A 16753-nucleotide genomic window follows, 5' to 3' on the forward strand; every position below is an offset into this window, starting at 1 on the left:
AGAAAGGTCTGCGAAGTGTGAATCCAGCCTTAAACTTACTTGGATGCAAGAAGTGAAAGGCAATGCGTACAGACATTTCAAGTGGCTTCCAGTTGAGTTGTATCCTAGGATAAGTCCTGAGTAGTCTTATGAGTTCACAGCCAAGAGTCACCTTTATGAGCGGCTACCAGTATTATTTCCCATTTGATGAACAAAATCCAAGGAACAGCATGGAAACCTCACCAGAGCAAAAACTATGTGGATATACAGTATTTAAGCAATGCACTAGCCTCCTCTAACATCTGTTCCTACGCCGTGCGCACATGCACATCATCAATGTAATTCACAGAATGTGGGGAAGGAGGCGACGCGGCCTGGGCTTCTCCGGCAGAAGTTTGAATCTACTGGCTTCTAGCATTCTGTGCCCATACATGGTCAAACACACGCAAGAACACATCTGAAAGTCATCCAAGAGAACAGAACTGCAGAGCAGCGGCCTAAAACTTTCTACAGTATCCCATCATCTGCTTCTGCCAGAATTCCCAGGAGGCTCATGGAAAACAAATTAGCTTGAGTCCTGGAATTTCAAACTTTTCTCAGCAGATCCTCGGAATGGCTTCTTTCCCATGCACTCCGCAGGCAGGTCACTTCTATCCATTTTACATATCTTTGGCCCCAACACGCATCCGAGAAAGCCTGTGGAATGTAGTAGTAACAGCGGCACCACAATAGCGTGGGACAATGAATGAGCGGGTGGAGATGGTTCAGCTGGAAGCTGTCTGTCCTCTGTGTAGCTGCAGCGCTACACATCATACAGCTTCGGACCATAAGATGCACAGTCTATCTCCAGTAAAACGTTTTAGGGTTCGTTCACATCAGCGGAGGTTTCGTTCAGAATCTTCATTGCTGATTTCTGGTAAAAAAACAGGACAAAAGCTGCACTATTTTGTCCTGTAAAGTCTAGAAAATGCCGGACTACTGGCCAGAAATCAAGCTGCCCCCTATTATAGTCAATGCGGGGGCGTACAGAGCAGTTTAGTTCCGCTGTTAGATAGAGACATTTGGCCACATTGGTGCAGTTTTCTTGCTCCCTGATGGGAGCAGAAAAACCAAATCCCCTTCACATCTGCATTGGAGCCTCCGCGTCAGAGGTCCCGTCACAGAACTGGCTCAAAATGCCAGAAGCTGGGCGGAAACAGAACGGACCGCATTGTAGTCAATGGGGTCCTTTCCGCGCTGCTAGGTTCCGTCTTGACAGAGCTGCTCACAAGCGGGGATTCCCCCTTCTTGCTCCCTGGACAAAGAAGGAAAGCGGAACCCCGAGTGCAGGTGTGAAACCACCGCTAGCACTAATGTGAACAAGCCTTTAACTCGTGAACGTACCTATTAAAGTACTAGGTTTGCCTGTCTTCAGTGAGGCGTTGGGCTGCAGGAGAGGTTTTAGGGCGGTGGATCATCTTCTGAGTGTCCTCATCTCTCTCACTGTGTACCCCCTGTGAGGTCAGCTGTAGTTTGGATGAACCGCGGTGGAGCCAGGGGGCACGGGGATGTAGCTTGGATGGAGCCAGGGGGCACGGGGATGTAGCTTGGATGGAGCCAGGGGGCACGGGGATGTAGCTTGGATGGAGCCAGGGGGCATGGGGATGTAGCTTGGATGGAGCCAGGGGGCACGGGGATGTAGCTTGGATGGAGCCAGGGGGCACGGGGATGTAGCTTGGATGGAGCCAGGGGGCACGGGGATGTAGCTTGGATGGAGCCAGGGGGCACGGGGATGTAGCTTGGATGGAGCCAGGGGGCACGGGGATGTAGCTTGGATGGAGCCAGGGGGCACGGGGATGTAGCTTGGATGGAGCCAGGGGGCACGGGGATGTAGCTTGGATGGAGCCAGGGGGCACGGGGATGTAGCTTGGATGGAGCCAGGGGGCATGGGGATGTAGCTTGGATGGAGCCAGGGGGCACGGGGATGTAGCTTGGATGGAGCCAGGGGGCAGGGGGATGTAGCTTGGATGGACCACGGTGGAGGCAGGGGGCACGGGAATGTGTCTCAGACCAGATCTCTTCAGAGACAGTTTTGATGGCAGAGGTGGGAGGGTTAGGAGGGTCTCTGCACTGGTCCTCTACTACATCTCTGTCCTGGCTGCCAGCAACTAATATCTTTTAATCCCACTTCTGATATCTTCCAGGAGCTTGGAGTGTACATGGAGGGGCAGAGAATAGCCTCTGCTCCATCCATCAAAAGCAGTCCCACATTTTCTCTTTTTCTCTTCCCCACATAATTCGCAGATTGACCAGCCTGCGTACATATTAGGAAGCAGTCATAACAGTGCTCCCCCCTCCCAGCGCATAAAGCGCCAGCCGCAGATGTCCCCTCCCCCCCCCCCCGGTTAAAGCGCCAGCCGCAGATGTCCCCTCCCCCCCCCCGTTAAAGCGCCAGCCGCAGATGTCCCCTCCCCCCCCCCCCGTTAAAGCGCCAGCCGCAGAGGTCGTCCCCTCCCCCCGTTAAAGCGCCAGCCGCCCATGTATCCCCTCCATAACCGCGCCAGCCGACTATTATCCCCTCCATAACCGCGCCAGCCGACTATTTTCCCCTCCTAACCGCGCCAGCCGACTATTTTCCCCTCCTAACCGCGCCAGCCGACTATTTTCCCCTCCTAACCGCGCCAGCCGACTATTTTCCCCTCCTAACCGCGCCAGCCGACTATTTTCCCCTCCTAACCGCGCCAGCCGACTATTTTCCCCTCCTAACCGCGCCAGCCGACTATTTTCCCCTCCTAACCGCGCCAGCCAACTATTTTCCCCTCCTAACCGCGCCAGCCAACTATTTTCCCCTCATAACAGCGCCAGCCGACGATGCCCCCCCCACAACACAGATGTGCCCCCCATTAAAACGCCAGCCGCAGCTGTTCCCCCCCATAACAATGTGTCAGCCACAGATGTCTACCCTACTTAACATTCCTGCACACCGTTTGGTTTTTCCCTACCTTCTTCAAACTAAAACTTGGGTGCGTTTTATGGTCCGAAAAAAAATATTTTATTTTCCAATACAGACGTAGCAAATGTAAAGTTGACAGTTAAACACACTGTTCTTCTCTCCGTCACACTGACTTCCATGAAGTACAGTCAATTCCTTTAGGACGGTCTTACACGACTGGATTTAAATTGCGGCTTCAGCAATCGTGTGACCTGCGGTAATAAACTGTTCAAACGCACTGCACTCCACAACTCCGCTCACATCAGCAGATCGAAGTGAAGTAATCCACGCGTGGAAACCACGGATATCTGCGACATACAGCCTATTGCGCTCCATGGTCGCGGATATACCCACAGCCCATATGCAACTACATTGTGTACGGGCGCCCGCGTCATCACTAAGCAACGGCGCAGGAAATACAAAACTAACACAAAAAGGCGCACCGTGCATGACTGCCTGTGAGTAGGCGATAACACGCAGCACATTACACGGCCGCACACTACGGTCACGCTCACAGCTGGAATCCACAAGCAGAGTTAGAGTATGGCCATGTGGGCCCGGCCCTAATCTGACATGTATTGGGATCTGTAACAGTAGAGCGCCTTCAGCATCAACGCAGGCACAAAGCTGAACAATACTGGACATGGATTGTCAGATAGACAATTTCAAATTGCAAAATCCACGTTACAATGCAGCTCAGTTGTGAAAACAGGTTCCCAGATATCACATTTTCTGGAAAATCAAGGACTGGATTAAAATACAGTACTGAGTAATAAATACTGCAAAAGGAGATATATATATATATATTTTTTTTAAATGGAAGGCATCTGATTGGCTCCAAATTTATTCTCTAGCAGGATTGACAACACAACATCCAGCCAAAGTCATTAAGAACCGTCTTCAGTGTAAGGAAGAACAGGGAGTCCAGGATGTGATGATATGGCCCCCCTAATCGCATATTTGGTATTTCAGCCGCACTTCAGTAGCGGTGAGCGATTCCAGCGACCCGATTGGTTGTTGGGTACACACACCCCTTTGGAGATGTGCACAAGTGCTACTTCACGAGACCAGCGGGGGGTTAGGGTTTAGGCTTGGGCTTAGTTGCCGACCCCTCCTACGGCCATGCTGCTGCTTATTTAACAGGCCGGCCACTCGTGCACATCTTCAAAGGGGGGTGTGTCCCCAACAACCAATCAGGTCGCTGGAATCGCTCAATGCTACTGAACTGCAGCTGAAATCCCAAATATGCCCCCTGATCTTATCATCATCCAGTCTGTCTGGGATTACATGGAGACAGAAGGATTGGGGCGAGCCGACATCCACAGAAGATGCGTGATTACTTCTCCAAGATGTCTGGAGCAACCCCCCTGCTGAGTTCCTTCAAAAACTGTGCAAGTGTACCTACAAGAACTGATGCTGTTTTGAAGGCAAAGGGAGGTCACACACAAATACTGATTGGATTTAAATTCACCATTTGTTCATTAATTGTATTTTGTTATTTGACAAAAATAAAACTAGGGGCCCTTTTGCACGGGACAAGCTGCCGGGCAGCACGTCCCAGAGAAGCTCGCTCCTATGCTATTACACAGGAGTGAGTACCAGCAGCTGCCAGCATGGAGGCGGGGCGGCCAGGGAGCGTTCTCCCCCCGCCGCCTCCATTCACAGTAAGCAGACAGTCATACAGAACTGAATGGCTGTTTGCATGCATTTTTATGGGAAAACTATCATTAAAATCCGGCGGCAGCGTGAGGTATTAACAACTCTTAACGATGATCATACTGTGTAAAAGGGCCTTAACTTCTATTTTTGACATTATTCTAACTTCACATTTTTTTCTACACCTGCCTGAAACATTTGCACAGTATTGTAGAAGTATAAAAAGACCATAAATAATCCACGCTATGAATATATTAGGTTAGCACATGAAAACTTAGGGGTTTTCGAGCAAACACTATTTATGACCCATCCTTGAGATAGGTCATCAATAGCAGATCAGCAGGAATGCGCTGCTCAGGACTCCCACCAACCAACAGGACCACTGCTATGGACCACTGCTATGGACCACTGCTATGGACCACTGCTATGGACCACTGGAATGTTCTTCATACTGCAGTGGCCGAGTTTGACGATTTACCCTTTGCATCTAATTTGTAATTGCTTGAAGTAGCAAGAAGTAAAACACCGTAAGCGATAAAAGTCCTTGACAACCCCTCCACCCCACAAAAACCCTGTGTATTAAAAGGTTGGATCTAAAATGGCAACAAACATGCAACACTTGTATTCTTACATCATAAAAGGAATTTGGAAAGCAAATGTGAGCCGTCACGCTGTACTTGGAAGGGTCAAAGCACAATTGTAGTCTAATTCAAATGGCAAAAGTTGAAGAGGTACAATTAAGTGCTGCAAGACCGTTCTAAATGCACCAGATTTATAGGCATGTTGGGTCATGGACAATTAAATGTTGCCAACTACCGTCTCCAATCACACTGGTGCAATATAGGCATTGAGAACCCCAACTGACTTACATTACGGTAAGGCCAAGCACATAGCATCCCCCCTGTGTGACCCATCCCCCCTGTGTGACCCATCCCCCCTGTGTGACCCATCGCCGGCTATTATACGGTACCTGGACAGTTTTTTTAATTCTGTGTGATGGACCAGGATAATCTGGGGCATATAAATCCGTTAAGAAGAGCGAGTTGATGAGAGTTGACTTCCCCAAACCAGATTCACCTACAAGGAAAAGAAAGCAAAGCATTAACAGAGTACTGGGAAAAAGAAAAACTAGCTTAACATTTCCTAAAGATCCAAAAGTTTAAAACCACGAAGACCATACAGATAAGAAGCACCAAGTGGTAACTGGCAACACAAAGCATTATAAAAAAAAGGTACAAACCAGTCTGTTCCCACGATAATATAGGAATTAGGCCACCCGTACACCGCAGAGGCGGAGCCCGCAGCGGCGCCGCGCATGACTGTCATTTCTGTTCTTCATCTGTACTGTGGATGGACCCAGCGGCTCACCATCGGCCATGCGCAGTACAGTTTTACCACCTGCGCCATCGCTAGTCTGTAACCGCGATCTATTCACAATGTTAATTGCGGATGGGCGGCGAATTGGACGGCTTCCAGTGACTTAGCGCGAAATGTGCGCTAAAATAGAGCATGCCACAATTTTTCCTACGCGGGCGGAAATCGCTATTGATTTCCGCTTGTGTGGAAAAAGAATCCATTTTCCATCGCATGCTATGGACGGTATTCGGTGCAGACACCCACTGCAGATTCTGCAGCAAAAATCCCCCCCTGTGCAGACGGCCTTAAAAAGAGAACTGCATTTACACCAGACTGAGGTCTAAGAGACCTTTCAGACAGGTGGAATTTGGCTGCAACCTGCACAGCAGTACACAAAACATTCCGCAGCAGAGGCTGCACCCCTCAGTGCGGGTTTTCATCCGGAATTGAAAATGGATGAAATCCGACGCAGATTTCACATCAAAATCCACATTCTGACGTGCGTTTTGGTGCGGATTTCCATAGCAGCAGATTCAGATATGCATTGTTGTCCAATTGCAGCCAGTGTAAAAGTTTTCTATGTGTTGCTATCACCTGACAACTTATCCTGAGAAGAGGGCCATCAATAGGAAAAAAAGTAAGAAAACTCCTTGTAGGCCCCATTCCAGTCAAGGGGGTCTGTGAGGGGATGTTGGAGTCATTTTAATTATTTCAGTCCTTGAAACAAAGTTAAAAATTGGAAAGATTAGTTCATAAGTAAAACCAGCGTAAACTCCCCCCTTAAACTGTTACGGCGGTTGTGCCAAGATTTTGATTGCATCTCATATCATAAAACAAGCCAAAAATATGCATCTTCCACATTTAACGTATATTTCAAAAATGCAGTTTTTCCTTGTTTGCAGTGCGCCAGCAATGCCCTCCGCCATGGATCTTGTCTCACCATTGGCCATGTATACATTCTGCTGTAGTTCCATGGGCAACAGTTGAGCATACGCAGCAGTACCTCCCTTCACGTCTGCTCTGGCCCAAACTCCACTTGCTGATTGCTATAGCTTCCTCTCTAGGGAAACCGCGCAGGCGAATTAGCGCTAGTCTCACTGCAGAGGTCACAACATGCATATAGCGCTGATGGCCGCCATTCTGACAGCAGGCTGTGCATGACAGCTGGCACGCTACGGGGACAGTTCCCATCTCTGGATTTTCTGCTGATTGCCCACAGCAAACATTAGCCATTCGGTACGGATTTTGCAGCAGATTTCCCTCTGAAATGAACATTAGAATTGAAGGGGTGAAAATGTGCTGCGGATCTGCAGCAAATCTGGCGGTATAACATACCGCAAGGGCCGGTCTACAGCAAATGCCAGCTGATTCTGAGATAAGCCACAACTTGAGTTTTCTGTTAGACATATGAGGTCTTGCTCTTTGTGTGGAAGAAGCAGTAGAGCGGACCGTCTGACCAGCACCAGCAGCTCCAACTGTTTCGTTGACCACCCCTCAGACACAGGGGGCGCCATCATTACAGCCGTCTCTGTGGGAGCCATTTCAATTGCTTGGTTGAAGGACATTTGGTCTTTCGTCCCCATTACATGTATGGCATCCGACAACCATAGTTGCCTCCACTTGCAGTGAGGTTCTGAAAGATGTAACTGGACGCTACGGAGGGGAACAGGGTTGTCCTCAACAATAAATTTAGGTTTAGTTTGGGCACCAATGTCAGCCATGTTTGTGTCTGGAGACCTCGGGGTGAGCACCTCAATCCTGCCTTTGCTGCCCTTTCTGCTTGTGTGATAGTCGGAGGGGGGGGGGGGCATAGCATACGACAGTCGGTCCCCCCTAGTACTGGTACGAGGGTCAATGACAGCTCAGCGATATGTTCAGGACATCCTGCAGCCACATGTGTTCCTCTCATGGCGGCTTCCAGCAGGATAATGCTCGGCCGCACACACAAGGGGGTCACACGAACCCCCACAACACTGTCACACTTTCAATAGGACATGTTTGGGACCATCTGGGACGCCAACTTCAACAGCTTACTAGTTTGACCAATTTAGAGACTCCGTTACAGCAAATCTGCACAGATATGCTGCAGGATACCATAAGATACCTCCATGCCCCCCCCCCCCCCGTATCACATCTTTTCAAGCTGGGCATTTGTTGCTCCTCCATTAGCATTCTGGCTGTCTGCATGTTGGGGGATAAGTTGCCTATGTGCCTGTCCTCTTGCATCAGCATATCAGCAAGTACGGCAACTTTCTGTAATTTATTTTTGTCCGTTTGATATTTCCCTTTCTACGATTTTAACTTGTATCCAAGCGATACAACAGGATACTAGAGCCTCCATGCCCGCCTGTATCACATCTTGTATCCAAGCTAGAGGCGGTCCAACAGGGTACTAGAGCCTCCATGCCCGCCTGTATCACATCTTGTATCCAAGCTAGAGATGGTACAACAGGGTACTAGAGCCTCCATGCCCGCCTGTATCACATCTTGTATCCAAACTAGAGGCGGTACAACAAGGTACTAGAGCCTCCATGCCCCCCATATCACATCTTGTATCCAAGCTAGAGATGGTACAACAGGGTGCTAGAAGCTGTACAACAGGGTACTAGAGCCTCCATGGCCCCCATATCACATCTTGTATCAAAGCTAGAAGCGGTACAACAGGGTACTAGAGCCTCCATGCCCGCCTGTATCACATATTGAATCCAAACTACAGGCAGTACAACAGGGTACTAGAGCTCCATGCCTGACCGTATCACATCTTGTATCCAAGCTAGAGGTGGTACAGCAGGGTACTAGAGCGTTCATGCCCGCCTGTATCACATCTTGTATCCAAGCTAGAGGCGGTACAACAGGGTACTAGAGCCTCCATGCCCGCCTGTATCACATCTTGTATCCAAGCTAGAGGCGGTACAACAGGGTACTAGAGCCTCCATGCCAACCCGTATCACATCTTGTATCCAAGCTAGAGGCGGTACAACAGGGTACTAGAGCCTCCATGCCCGCCTGTATCACATCTTGTATCCAAGCTAGAGGCGGTACAACAGGGTACTAGAGCCTCCATGCCCGCCTGTATCACATCTTGTATCCAAACTAGAGGCGGTACAACAAGGTACTAGAGCCTCCATGCCCCCCATATCACATCTTGTATCCAAGCTAGAGATGGTACAACAGGGTGCTAGAAGCTGTACAACAGGGTACTAGAGCCTCCATGCCCGCCTGTATCACATCTTGTATCCAAGCTAGAGGCGGTACAACAGGGTACTAGAGCCTCCATGCCCACCTGTATCACATCTTGTATCCAAGCTAGAGGCGGTACAACAAGGTACTAGAGCATCCATGCCTAACTGTATCACATCTTGTATCCAAGCTAGAGGTGGAACAACAGGGTACTGGAGCCTTTATGCCCACCTGTATCACATCTTGTACCCAAGCTAGAGGCGGTACAACAGGGTACTGGAGCCTCCCTACAAGGGGTCGGTTCTCCACAATAAGTTATCCTTTTGCTCTGATATTGTAATCACTTACATCACACAGAGAGTTTCATCCACCCGACAACTTCTAGGGGAGGGAGGTTACTGATGAGTGGATATTATATACATACTTTGTTTCTGAGGCTTTTTTTTTTTTTTTGCAAAAATAAATAAATAAATAAATGAAAACACCTTTCTGGCATCACTGCATTCAAAGACCCTTTTTGCACAATGACTTAGTTTTTATTGACACCCTTTTGGGGGTACATATGACTTTTTAAATTACTTCTATTGTGGTTTTTTTGGCTCTTTTGCACTTGCATTTGCCATGAGCGATAAAAGGTGCGCTCAATTTATGGTGCGAGTTGTTCTGATAACAGCGATACCAAACAAGTATATTTTTTAAATTCACGCTTTAACCTCTTAACACCAAAGGGCGTAATTGGACGTCCTGGCAGGTGGTACTTAGCGCAACAGGACTACCTGAGGATAACATGAGATCCCACGCTCTCCGGTCGCGGGAGGCGTAGGTCACTAATAGCCAGCCTCCTGCAGCTAACCACTTACACGCTGTGAGCTATATAAATCGCGGCATGTAAAGGGTTCACAGAAGGAGCGTCACTGGACTCTCGCGATGTAATCTTGGAGGGCCAACGGTCTGCCAGATACAGGCGTCCCGCTTTGCCAGTGCCTATCACTATAACAAGCGATAAGGCGTTGCAGGACAAAAGTTCTGCAATGCTTTATCATAGCGATCATAGGCGCTATGGATCAGGTCCCCTTCAGGAACATAAAGAGTAGGGGGGGGGGGGGGGGGAAACAAAAAACAAAAAAAACAAAACTTTGTGCTTTTCCCCCTATTAGTATAAAAAAAAAATTCAAAAACTTAAAATCTCACATATTTGGTGGCGTAGTATTTGTAACGACTCATACAACAAATTTAATACCCTTTTTAACCTGCACGGCAAGAAGCGTAAACGCTTTATGGTCTCTAAATTGGTGTTTGGGGGTCACCAGGCCTGCGTGTTATCTGTGCTCCAGATTTCTCATTCTTCACTGATTTAAGAAGCCCCCTCTGAGGTTAGTTCTGGTCCTGGCAGTGTCAAAGGTTGTTATAAACTTGTACTAGTAATTATTGGGAAATTAATGTACAGTGTTTCTGGTGATGCAATGAACCACGCAGCTGTTCTACATGCACGTCACACACACAGCTATGCTACATACATTATTTATCCCATACAACAGGGATCAGAGGCAGCGCAGCACTGGAGATGAGGGACCTGTGAGGACATCATCATGCTCTGCCCCATATCACATGACTGACGCTCATCTCGAGTGAGTGACTTGCATGCTCCATCCCCGATCACATGACAGTTACGCTATCTCCCTCCATACAGCTCGGGCGTCAGCTGTTTATTACAGCTGCCACCTGCGGACAATAAACACAGTCGGCCGTTCGCGGCTATTAACCCTTTAAATGCAGTTGTCAGAATTGACAGCAGCATGTAAACCCCCCGAACGATGCTCTGGGGTCCCGTAGCCCCCCCCCCCCCCCCTCCGGTGATATCAGGGGAGCCGTGCAGGTGTCATGGCAGCCGGGGGCCTTCTGAAAGGCCCCAGGGTTGCCTTAGCAGACTGCCTATCAAAAAAACAGTATGACAATGCTATAGCATTCAGTCATACTGCAGGAGCGATCAAAGCATCGCTGGTTGTAGTTGTCCAGGAGGACTAAAAGAAAGTGTAAAAATAAGAATAGTAATTATTAAAAAAAATAAAAGTAATAAAAGTTAAAAAAAAAAACCTTCTGCGATATTTGCAATTAAAAAAAAAAAAAATCAAAATAAACCAAAAATATGTGTTTGGCATCGCTGCGTCCGTAAAAGTCCGATCTAGCAAAGTAATGTATTATTTACCCCGCACAGTGAACGTGGTCTGAAAAAAAAATAAATAAAGACTAGAGATGAGCGAGCACCAAAATGCTCGGGTGCTCGTTACTCGAGTCGAACATTCCGCGATGCTCGAGGGTTCGTTTCGAGTAACGAACCCCATTGAAGTCAATGGGCGACTCGAGCATTTTTGTATATCGCCGATGCTCGCTAAGGTTTTCATTTGTGAAAATCTGGGCAATTCAAGAAAGTGATGGGAACGACACAGAAACGGATAGGGCAGGCGAGGGGCTACATGTTGGGCTGCATCTCAAGTTCACAGGTCCCACTATTAAGCCACAATAGCGGGAAGAGTGGCCCCCCCCCCTCCCAACAACTTTTACTTCTGAAAAGCCCTCATTAGCAATGCATACCTTAGCTAAGCACCACACTACCTCCAACAAAGCACAATCACTGCCTGCATGACACTCCGCTGCCACTTCTCCTGGGTTACATGCTGTTCAACAATCCCCCCCCCCCACCGCATAACGCAGTGTCCACAGCGCACACCAAAGTGTCCCTGCGCAGCCTTCAGCTGCCCTCATGCCACGCCACCCTCATGTCTATTTATAAGTGCGTCTGCCATGAGGAGGAACCGCAGGCACACACTGCAGAGGGTTGGCACGGCTAGGCAGCGACCCTCTCTAAAAGGGGCGGGGCGATAGCCCACAATGCTGTACAGAAGCAATGAGAAATATAATCCTGTGCCACCGCCATCAGGAGCTGCACACGTGGGCATAGCAATGGGGAACCTATGTGCCACACACTATTCATTCTGTCAAGGTGTCTGCATGCCCCAGTCAGACCGCGGTTTTTTATAAATAGTCACAGGCAGGTACAACTCCGCAATGGGAATTCCGTGTGCACCCACAGCATGGGTGCCTCCCTGGAACCCACCGGCGGTACATAAATGTATCCCATTGCAGTGCCCATCACAGCTGAGGTAACGTCCGATTAAATGCAGGTGGGCTTCGGCCCACACTGCATGCGCCAGTCACACTGGGGTTCTTTAGAAGTGTACACATGGAGTTACAACTCCGTGTGGACCGACAGCATGGGCGGGTGCCAGGAACCCACCAGCGGTACATAAATATATCCCATTGCAGTGCCCAGCACAGCTGAGGTAACGTCAGCTTTAATGCAGGTGGGCAAAAAATTAATTAGATTACACTGTAGGCGAGGACCCCAAAAAATTGGTGTACCAACAGTACTAATGTACCTCAGAAAAATTGCCCATGCCCAAGCAAGAGGGCAGGTGAAACCCATTAATCGCTTTGGTTAATGTGGCATAATTGGTAACTAGGCCTGGAGGCAGCCCAGTTAATATAAAAATTGGTTGAGGTGAAAGTTTCAACGCTTTAATGAGCATTGAAACGTATAAAAAAATTGTTTACAAAAATTAGATGAGTGAGCCTTGTGGGCCTAAGAAAAATTGCCCGTTCGGCGTCATTACGTGAGGTTTCAGGAGGAGGAGCAGGAGGAGGAGGAGGAATATAATACACAGATTGATGAAGCAGAAATGTCCACGTTTTGGATGGTGATAGAGAACGATGCTTCCATCCGCGGGTGCAGCCTACGTATTGTTTAGGTATCGCTGCTGTCCGCTGGTGAAGAAGAGAAGTCTGGGGAAATCCAGGCTTTGTTCATCTTGATGAGTGTTAGCCTGTCGGCACTGTCAGTTGACAGGCGGGTACGCTTATCTGTGATGATTCCCCCACCGCACTAAACACCCTCTCTGACAAGACGCTAGCCGCAGGACAAGCAAGCACCTACAGGGCATACAGCGCGAGTTCAGGCCACGTGCCCAGCTTCGACACCCAGTAGTTGTAGGGGGCAGAGGCGTCACGGAGGACAGTCGTGCGATCGGCTACGTACTCCCTCACCACCCTTTTACAGTGCTCCCGCCGACTCAGCCTTGACTGGGGAGCGGTGACACAGTCTTGCTGGGGAGCCGGAAAGCTGTCAAAGGCCTTAGAGAGTGTTCCCCTGCCTGTGCTGTACATGCTGCCTGATCTCCGCGCCTCCCCTGCTACCTGGCCCTCGGAACTGCGCCTTCGGCCACTAGCGCTGTCGGATGGGAATTTTACCATCAGTTTGTCTGCCAGGGTCCTGTGGTATAGCATCACTCTCGAACCCCTTTCCTCTTCAGGTATGAGAGTGGAAAGGTTCTCCTTATACCGTGGGTCGAGCAGTGTGTATACCTAGTAATCGGTAGTGGCCAGAATGCATGTAACGCGAGGGTCACGAGAAAGGCATCCTAACATGAAGTCAGCCATGTGTGCCAGGGTACCTGTACGCAAAACATGGCTGTCCTCACTAGGAAAATCACTTTCAGGATCCTCCTCCTCCTCCTCCTCCTCCTCAGGCCATACACGCTGAAAGGATGACAGGCAAGCAGCATGTGTACCCTCAGCAGTGGGCCAAGCTGTCTCTTCCCCCTCCTCCTCATCCTTCCCATGCTCCTCTTCCTCCTCCTCAACGCGCTGAGATATAGACAGGAGGGTGCTCTGACTATCCAGCGACATACTGTCTTCCCCCGGCTCTGTTTCCGAGCGCAAAGCGGCTGCCTTTATGGTTTGCAGGGAACTTCTCAAGATGCATAGCAGAGGAATGGTGACGCTAATGATTGCAGCATCGCCGCTCACCACCAGGGTAGACTGCTCAAAGTTTCGAAGGACCTGGCAGATGTCTGCCAACCAGGCCCACTCTTCTGAAAAGAAGTGAGGAGGCTGACTCCCACTGCGCCGCCCATGTTGGAGTTGGTATTCCACTATAGCTCTACGCTGCTCATAGAGCCTGGCCAACATGTGGAGCGTAGAGTTCCATCGTGTGGGCACGTCGCACAGCAGTTGGTGCACTGGCAGATGAAACCGATGTTGCAGGGTGCGCAGGGTGGCAACGTCCGTGTGGGACTTGCGGAAATGTGCGCAGAGCCGGCGCACCTTTACGAGCAGGTCTGACAAGCGTGGGTAGCTTTTCAGAAAGCGCTGAACCACCAAATTAAAGACGTGGGCCAAGCATGGCACGTGCGTGAGGCTGCCGAGCTGCAGAGCCACCACCAGGTTACGGCCTTTGTCACACACGACCATGCCCGGTTGGAGGCTCAGCGGTGCAAGCCAGCGGTCGGTCTTCTCTGTCAGACCCTGCAGCAGTTCGTGGGCCGTGTGCCTCTTATCTCCTAAGCTGAGTAGTTTCAGCACGGCCTGCTGACGCTTGCCCACCGCTGTGCTGCCGTGCGACACCGACTGCTGGCGACGTGCTGCTGCTGACACATCTTGATTTCGAGACAGAGGTTGCGTAGGAGGAGGAGGTTGGTTTAGTGGAGGAAGCATACACCGCCGCAGATACCACCACCGAGCTGGGGCCTGCAATTCTGGGGGTGGGTAGGACGCGAGCGGTCCCAGGTTCTGACTCTGTCCATGCCTCCACTAAATTCACCCAATGTGCCGTCAGGGAGATATAGTGGCCCTGCCCGCCTATGCTTGTCCACGTGTCCGTTGTTAAGTGGACCTTGGCAGTAACCGCGTTGGTGAGGGCGCGTACAATGTTGCGGGAGACGTGGTCGTGCAGGGCTGGGACGGCCCATCGGGAAAAGTAGTGGCGACTGGGAACTGAGTAGCGCGGGCCCACCGCCGCCATCATACTTTTGAAAGTCTCCGTTTCCACAACCCTGTACGGCAGCATCTCCAGGCTGATAAATTTGGCTATGTGCACGTTTAACGCTTGAGCGTGCGGGTGCGTGGCGGCGTGCTTGCGCTCCAACACTTGCGCTAGCGACAGCTGGACGCTGCGCTGGGAGACATTGCTGGATGGGGCCGAGGACAGCGGAGGTGAGCGTGTGGGTGCAGGCCACGAGACGGTAGTGCCTGTGCCCTGAGAGGGGGGTTGGATCTCAGTGGCAAGTTGGGGCACAGGGGGAGAGGCAGCGGTGCAAACCGGAGGCGGTGAACGGCCTTCGTCCCACCTCGTGGGGTGCTTGGCCATCATATGTCTGCGCATTGCTGGTGGTGGTGAGGCTGGTGGTGGTGGCTCCCCGGCTGATCTTGGCGCGACAAAGGTTGCACACCACTGTTCGTCGGTCGTCTGCACTCTCAGTGAAAAACTGCCAGACCTTTGAGCACCTCGGCCTCTGCAGGGTGGCATGGCACCAGGGGGCGCTTTGGGAAACAGTTGGTGGATTATTCGGTCTGGCCCTGCCTCTACGCCTGGACACCGCACTGCCTCTTGCAACCTGCCCTGCTGCTGCCCTTGCCTGCCCCTCTGAAGACCTGTCCTCAGTAGGCGTAGCAAACCAGGTGGGGTCAGTCACCTCATTGTCCTGCTGCTCTTCCTCCGAATCCTCTGTGCGCTCCTCCCTCGGACTTACTGCCCTTACTACTACCTGAGTGATAGATAACTGTGTCTCATCGTCATCGTCCTCCTCACCCACTGAAAGGTCTTGAGACAGTTGCCGGAAGTCCCCAGCCTCATCCCCCGGACCCCGGGAACTTTCCAAAGGTTGGGCATTGGTCACGACAAACTCCTCCAGTGGGAGAGGATTTGGAACCCTTGCTGGCCATTCTGGGCAGGGGCCCGAGAACAGTTCCTGGGAGTCTGTCTGCTCCTCAGAATGTGTCATTGTAATGGAGTGAGGAGGCTGGGAGGAAGGAGCAGCAGCAGCCAGAGGATTCAGAGTTGCAGCAGTGGACGGCGCAGAACTCTGGGTGTTCGTTAGATTGCTGGATGCACTTTCTGCCATCCACGACAGGACCTGCTCACACTGCTCATTTTCTAATAAAGGTCTAACGCGTGGACCCATTAATTGTGAGATGAATGTGGGGACGCCAGAAACGTGCCTCTCTCCTAATCCCGCAGCAGTCGGCTGCGATACACCTGGATCAGGAGCTCGGCCTGTGCCCACACCCTGACTTGGGCCTCCGCGTCCTCGCCCACGTCCTCTAGGCCTACCCCTACCCCTCAGCATGGTGTATTACCAGTAGTGCAGAAACAGAACGCTGTAATTAAATGTGCCGCTTATTGGCCTGTGGTTGGAGGCTGACTTCGCTTACGGAACGCCAGGAAATAATTTTGCGCACGCCTGCTGTAACACTTAGCTGGCTGCGTATGAATTAGGAGGACAACTACCCCCAGCACAGACCCAGTACACTGAGGACAGCCACAGGCAGCCCAAATAGATTTTTTTCCCCAAATGTTTTTGAAAAGGCCCACTGCCTATATTCAATAAATATGTCTTCTGTCCCTGCCTCACCACTACTGGCCCTGGAGTATGTAAAATAACTGCAGACTGTTGCACTGTGGACAGGAATACAGCGGTGATTTAGCAGCCAACACAGAGCCAGGAAATAATTTTGCGCAAGCCTGCTGTAACACATAGCTGGCCTCGTATGAATTAG

General features: G+C 50.5%; 1 protein-coding gene across 2 annotated transcripts in view; it reads right to left on the reverse strand.

Moving 5' to 3' along the window:
- Positions 1-16753, reverse strand: part of SEPTIN7 (septin 7) — an 85461-nt gene that overhangs the window by 47284 nt on the left and 21424 nt on the right. For both annotated transcript variants that reach the window (XM_066584815.1, XM_066584814.1), the window contains exon 2: positions 5577-5683. In XM_066584815.1, coding sequence (XP_066440912.1) covers positions 5577-5683 — 107 coding nt within the window. The remainder of the gene's footprint in view (positions 1-5576; positions 5684-16753) is intronic.

The sequence above is a fragment of the Eleutherodactylus coqui genome, chromosome 12, assembly GCF_035609145.1.
Source record: "Eleutherodactylus coqui strain aEleCoq1 chromosome 12, aEleCoq1.hap1, whole genome shotgun sequence".
Taxonomy (NCBI): Eukaryota; Metazoa; Chordata; class Amphibia; order Anura; family Eleutherodactylidae; genus Eleutherodactylus; species Eleutherodactylus coqui.